At 44.2% G+C, this 6,703-nt stretch overlaps 1 protein-coding gene across 1 annotated transcript in view; it reads left to right on the top strand.

Moving 5' to 3' along the window:
• Positions 1-6,703, top strand: part of RAB7A (RAB7A, member RAS oncogene family) — an 18,954-nt gene that overhangs the window by 9,901 nt on the left and 2,350 nt on the right. Inside the window, exons 3-4 of the mRNA XM_004702357.2 lie at positions 3,243-3,461; positions 4,272-4,400. Of these exons, the coding sequence (XP_004702414.1) occupies positions 3,243-3,461; positions 4,272-4,400 (348 nt within the window). The remainder of the gene's footprint in view (positions 1-3,242; positions 3,462-4,271; positions 4,401-6,703) is intronic.

The following is a 6,703-nucleotide window of genomic DNA, read 5'->3' as shown; positions in this document are numbered from 1 at the left end:
AGATTGTTCATCCAGCCTATCTTATTTAGACAGACCTGCAGAGATAATAACATGCACAAAAACAAGACAGAGCAAAACCAAGCAACAATATACAACAAAACAGCAACAACAACAAACCACTGACAACAAATCAAAACACAACAAGAAAGAAAAACTTGTAGTTAGTTCAAGGATCGTTTGTTGGCCTTTAGGAGTGTTTTCCAGTCCAGTTTGTTGGGGCACCACGCCCTGGCCCCAAAGTCCACCTTCAGCATTCCCTGGGGACCTCACCGCTCCATTCTCTTGCTGTTCTGTCACACCCCCGTAGTGTTTTGCCTCGGTGTGGCTGGGTCAGATAGGGTGCAAATCCTACACTGTGTCTATGGTGGTGTTCCCTGTAGGGCTATGGGTCAGTGAGGGGCGTCACGTCTCATAGTGGGGCCTGGTCATGTGGTCCTCTCTGTTGACTGGCTACTCTAATCGGGATCATCGGCCTCAAGGCCTGGTGGGCCAGGATCAGTTTTTCTTTATTATTCTTTACTTTGCCTTCTTTGAAGTCCTGGTACCACAGTGGGTTACATGTCAGGCTTCTGAAACCCCCAGCGACTCCTTGGTAGAAAAATAAGGCTTTCTACTGGTGACGAGTTATAGCACCAGAACCGTAAGGGGCAATTCTACCCCATCTTCGAGGGTTGCTGTTGGTCAGAATTGATTTAATGTCAATGATGTGGGGAGTTTTTTCTGCCTCCTTGAGTTCAAAATATATATTTGTTTTCACATAAGAACAACATAGGGGAATTCTTAAGCACATGTTGCAATTCTATCTTAAAGAAGCAATCTGAAACACAGAAAGATCTATATAAATCTCCATTAATGGGTTGTTTACAATTGTAGGAAATGTCACCAATATTATAAAATAAACAAGCCTTTGGGTTGGCTCACTGTGTTTTCTTAGTTTGTTGGGACCTGTGTGGAAAATAGTGCCGTGATGTGAGTTTGTGGGAGAGAACAGTGCCGTGGAAAAGAGGTTGTACCATGATGTGCAGGCTAAGATTTCAGCTTCATCAAGGCTTAGTTTGTAAACAGTCAGAAGCCAGAGATAGTAGGGGTTTTGCCTCCCTCCTACCCCTTCCCCGTATGTTTGAAATGAACTTGTATGTCACTAATGAATCCAAGTCCACTTCAGTTTTAACATTTCTCTTTTTAGCCATTCAGACTGATGTTTAGACCCAAGGGGTGGGTTAGGAATTTGGGGGGTGGAGGCGGAGTTTGTAAGGCTGTGAGCCTTCTCTCTTTAATTTTAAATTTATTTATATATCTTTAAGAAAAGCATACTGAAAAAAAAAAAATAAGAAGAAAAGCATACTGTGTGTAGTTGCCCTGCTCAGCTCATCAAAGGAAATCAATAATAGTATCCCATTAAACTTCCCATAAATGGGGTCCCCCTTTCTCCCTCCCTCCATAATGACTTGTTCCTCCCTTGTCCCTGGTCTCTCACACTCTTTAGAGCATTTTCTTTGGGTGTGAAACCACCTTTTAAAAGTGTTTCCTTGTAATAATGAAGTTATTAAATACGTACTCTATCAGATTGACTGACTTTGAAAAGTCAAGGGTTTTCCCTTTGCTTTTGCTGTAGTTATTTCTTAGACTAATAACACTCTACTAACAATGTTACTTCTCTAATAGACGCTTTCATCTTTATTTTATTCAAGCCTAAATTTAGGTTGTATTTGTAAACTTACTTAACTGCTTTCTTGTTGTGGGACAGTTTAGGGGGTTGTATATCACACAAGACACTGCTTGTCCTGTCCCATCCTCAGGATTGTTGTGTTTGAGCCTATTGTTCAGGCCACTGTGTCAGTCCATCTCCTTGAGGGGCTTCCTCTTTTTTTGCTGCCCTTCCTGTTTACCTAGCATGATGCCCTTTTCCAGGGACTGGTCTCTCCTGATAACATGTCCAAAGTACATGAGACAAAGCTGTTGCCATCCCTGTTTCCAAAGAGCTTCTGGCTGTACTCCTTCCAAAAGGAATGTTTGTTCTTTTGGCAGTTGCTGCTTTAAACATTCTCCAGCAGCACCAGGCTTCTCCAGTCTTCCTTATGCAGTGTTCACTTTCACATGCATAGGCTCTATTTCAATAGCAAAGGTGACATCTTGATCTCGAACACTTTAAAGAGGTCTTTGCAGCAGATTTAACCACTGCAGTGCATCCTTGGATCTCGACTGCTGCTCCCATGAGCATTGGTTTTAGATCTAAGCCAGAGAAAATCTTGGACAACTTCAGTCTTACTAGTCCAGGTCTCACAATTTCTGTTGGCTGTAATTGTAATGCATGTTGAAGGTGGCAGCCCTTGATCTCTATCAGCAAGTACTCAAGTGCTCCTGACATTCAGCAAGTGCAGGTTGTTTTAATAAGCATTCCTCCGATCCTGATACCACGTTCTTCTTCATGTCAGCCAGTTTTTCAGATTATTTGCTGAGCATACAGTTTGAGAAAGTGTGGTGAGAGGATACAACCCTGTAACTAGTGACCCATTTATTTGGGTGCAAACGTCTGGCCTTTGAGGCAGTTGGCTGGTGATTTGGGTCTAAAAGAAAAGTTAATTAGGTTTGAGAAGGATCCAGTCTCATTTCATAAAGAGCCGTTTCCTCAGTGACCATTCACTGTGTGGCACCTGTCACTGTCTTAACCAGTGCTTTAAGAGAAGGCTTGTCACCTTTGGGTGCTAACAAGAGTGGCGTATAAGGGGAGACTTAGGGCAGAAAGAAAAGCCAGCCTTGTCTGTTCCTAATTAAAACTTTCACAATGTATAATCTCTTTCTTTCTATTGACCTATCTGCCAACATTGTTTTTTAATTTAGGTCTGGTTTAAATACACTTTTTTTCTTTTTAAGGTAAAATTTACATAGCGTGAAATGCAGAGATTAGAATGTACAGTTCAATGAATAATTAACTCATATTTCCATCCCCCCAAAAAAGATCTAGAGCACACAAATCTTAAGTTTCCAGCTTGAATTGTACATACTTATGTGCCTAGATTACTATTTCTTGCACCCACAAAAGGGTTCTTATGTGTCTCTTCCCAATCATTGGCTCTCTTTTATATACACACACAGTTTGTCAAGGCTGGTCCCTGAATTCTGAATCCTTAGAGGCCCCATTTCCAGTCCCTTTCTTTTCTGCCACTTCCCTGTCTCCAGGGTCTCTCCTTCTATGGTGCCTTTTCCACACGCTCTGAAGATAAACATTTTGTCTCTTGCAGATCTGGGACACAGCAGGCCAGGAGAGGTTCCAGTCTCTCGGAGTGGCCTTCTACAGAGGCGCAGACTGCTGCGTTCTGGTGTTTGATGTGACTGCCCCCAACACATTCAAAACCCTGGACAGCTGGAGAGATGAGTTTCTCATCCAAGCCAGTCCCCGGGATCCTGAAAACTTCCCCTTTGTTGTGTTGGGAAACAAGATTGACCTTGAAAACAGACAAGTAAGTGTTAACAATAGTGGAAATCATGAACAATGCAAAGGCCTAAGAATCTGCCTTCCTGGAGGCGGTTGCTACTGCAAAGACCTTTTAAGGGGGCTCTTTTGGGGGTGGTAGATGTTTTTAACTTTGATTGGTAAAAAGTCACCTGTCTTAAGGACAAACACCCTTAGGAAAAAAGTATCGTATGCCTGTGTGTGTTTATGCTCCCATGGCGGTGTAATGGGGAGAATGAGTGGTCAGCCAACACTTAGATTAGAAAGACCAGCTAACTAGTTGCCTACATAGTCATTGAAATAGATCTTTGCTCCCTAACCTAATGCAGGCATGCCATCCTGTACATAAAACAGAATGGTGAAAGCCCCTTTGAAATCGTGTTAATAAAATACTGGATTTATTCTGTTGAGTTTCCTGCGCTTGCTGGCCCCTCACTGCCCCAGTGGGATGATTTGATTTAGGCAATGCTGTGCTATGCGATTGGCTGCCAGTATTTCAAGGCAGATTTATTGGAAAGCCTGGTTCCTGCTTGGTGAAAGCTTGTAGAGTTTGAGCCTTCACTGTTGGGTTACACGGCACTCTGGGATTAGATGAGTGAACCCTGGAACACAGGCGCATAGGTGGAGCTTCCTAAGAGCCAGCAGGGAGTCTGGACAATTGTGCAAGTCTCTCCCCAAGCCTCTACACACCTACCTCCCCTAAGCCTCCCTTCTCAACCTGTGCCGTGTGTAGTCTAGAAGTGCTGGCCCTTGCTGTGAAGGAGTCAGTGCTGTTGCTCCTGTGGTGAGCATTCATAGGCCTTGCTTCCTCTTCCAGGTTGCCACAAAGCGAGCACAGGCCTGGTGCTACAGTAAAAACAACATCCCCTACTTTGAGACTAGTGCAAAGGAAGCCATCAACGTGGAGCAGGCCTTTCAGACGATTGCCCGGAACGCACTTAAACAGGTAGGCCCTGGTCTGACCCCCGCCCAGCCGACGTCCTAATGTTCTTGTCTAACGGACGGACGCGCTGCTTCCCTGTATATCCAGGTGGTGTGGGAAGGTAGTGGCGTTTTATACTTAAACTTCTAGAAAGTGTACTTGTGTGTGCAAATCTATAACTGCGGAGACCGTGAAGACCTTGTCTGAAGCCTGTGCTCGGCTAGGCATGTTAGGGGACCAGGCCAGCAGAATGCTGATCTGATTGCTTCTTCCGCTAAAGAAGAGATAAATTTGAGATAGAATCCCAGCTCTGCTATTATCGATTATTAGGTCTATTTATCTAGTATATATTGTTTTAATCTTCTCATCCATAAAATATGAACACCTGCTATGTAAGGCGATTTTGAAAAATAATGTAATGGATTTACTTTGTCACTCTCATAAAGGTCATCTTTAACTGCAGGAGAGATTAACCAGAAGCTCTAACATTTCTCAGTTTTTCTTACTTGTGCTGTTTAAGTTATTCCTAAACAAAAGTTCCTTTATGTTGGTATGTTACACACCTTGAGGGAGCAGAGACTATTCTGATTTTGACTTTGATTGAGCCACCTGTGAGAACCTGACGTGAGTTTGAACAAGCCGCGCCGTATCACCAGTCTTCTGTTAGTCGGTCACAATGTGCATGGTGGGGAGCAGAGAATGCTCAGAGGTTAGATGGAGGGTGCGGGGTGAACACTTGCAGGACTGCAAGTGGTGGTCATCCCCAAACCTGACCCCAGGAGACGGGGTTTATCAAGCTCTGTAATCTCAGCAGAATTGCGCGCAGGAAAATATGTGGAGTGGGCTGTCCCAGGGACTAGGAAAGGTCCTTGTTTCATAATGAAAGGGACAGCTATACAAATACATCATTCCATTCCAAGTGCCAGCAGAGCTCTTACTAATAGACCCTGTTTCTTAGTTATCTGATGTGTGTTAACGGCAATACCACAATTGGGTAGCGTTAACAAACAAATGCATGATACTCATCTTCACGAAGTGACTGAAGACAAAGCGGGTCTATAAGCACATGTGGTGAAGAAAGCTGATGGTGCCCGGCTATCAATAGCGTCTGGGGTCTTAAAGGCTCGAAGGTAAATAAGCGGCCATCTAGCTGAGAAGCAACAAAGCCCACATGTAAGGAGCACACCAGCCTGTGTGATCATAAAGTGTCGATGGGGTCAGGTATCAAAGAACAACAACAAAAAATCATTTCATTGTCAATGAGGAGGAGTGCAGAGTGGGGACCCAAAGCCCATCTGTAGGCAACTGGACATCCCCCTACAGAATGGTCTCGGGGAGTTGATGAGCCAGTCAGGGTACAGTGTAGCAACGATGAAACACACAACTTTCCTCTATTTCCTAAATGCTTCCCCCATCCCCCCAACTATCATGATCCCAATTCTACCTTACAAATCTGGCTAGACCAGAGGATGTGCACTGGTACAGATAGGAACTGGAAACACAGGGAATCCAGGACAGACGATCCCTTCAGGACCAGTGGTGAGAGTGTCAATACCAGGAGGGTGGAGTAGAAAGGGGGAACCTTATATGTAGATCACCAGGATCTACATATAACTCCTTTCCTGGGGGATGGACAACAGAAAAGTGGGTGAAGGGAGACGTAGCACAGTGTAAGACATGGGAAAAATAATGTATAAATTGTCAAGGGTTCGTGAGGGAGGGGTACGTGGAGGGAAGGGAACAAAGGAGCTGATAGCAAGGGCTCAAGTAGAAAGCAAATGTTTTGAGAATGATGATGGCAACGAATGCACAAATGTTCTGGACACGATGGATGTATGGATTGTGATGAGAGTTGTACGAACTCCCCAATAAAATGATTTTAAAATAAATAACCTCCAAGTTATCTGTTGCCCTTTTGAAAAATTTTTCAGTATTACTCATTGAAATCCCAAGAAATAGTCACCGTAACTTTCTGAGCTGACCTCTGTGCCTTGAGTTTAGCTGGCCTGGCCGTGCACCTAGGAAACCTTGTTTGATTGGAAGGCTCCAGAATTAGGCTAAGACATTTTTGTCAAAGGCCCAGGTTAGTCACTAACAGTTCCTGGCAGGTAGATGCACAATGCTTAGTGACAAATTGTTTTCTTGCACCAGGAAACAGAAAGGACTGTTCACTGGAAACATGCTCATTTGAGGTGTGGGGCTGGGCCACAGTCACTGTTGATAGTCCGCTTATGGTGACCCCATGTGGATCAGAGTAGAACTGAGGCCACAAGGTTTTTCCGAAGTAGATCACCAGGCCTCCTGGGGTGCCTCTGCATAGATTCAGA

This window comes from Echinops telfairi, unplaced genomic scaffold, assembly GCF_000313985.2.
Source record: "Echinops telfairi isolate 266 unplaced genomic scaffold, ASM31398v2 ScPeMD7_31;HRSCAF=116, whole genome shotgun sequence".
In the NCBI taxonomy this organism is placed as follows: Eukaryota; Metazoa; Chordata; class Mammalia; order Afrosoricida; family Tenrecidae; genus Echinops; species Echinops telfairi.
This window is presented reverse-complemented; position numbering and strand designations above follow the sequence as displayed.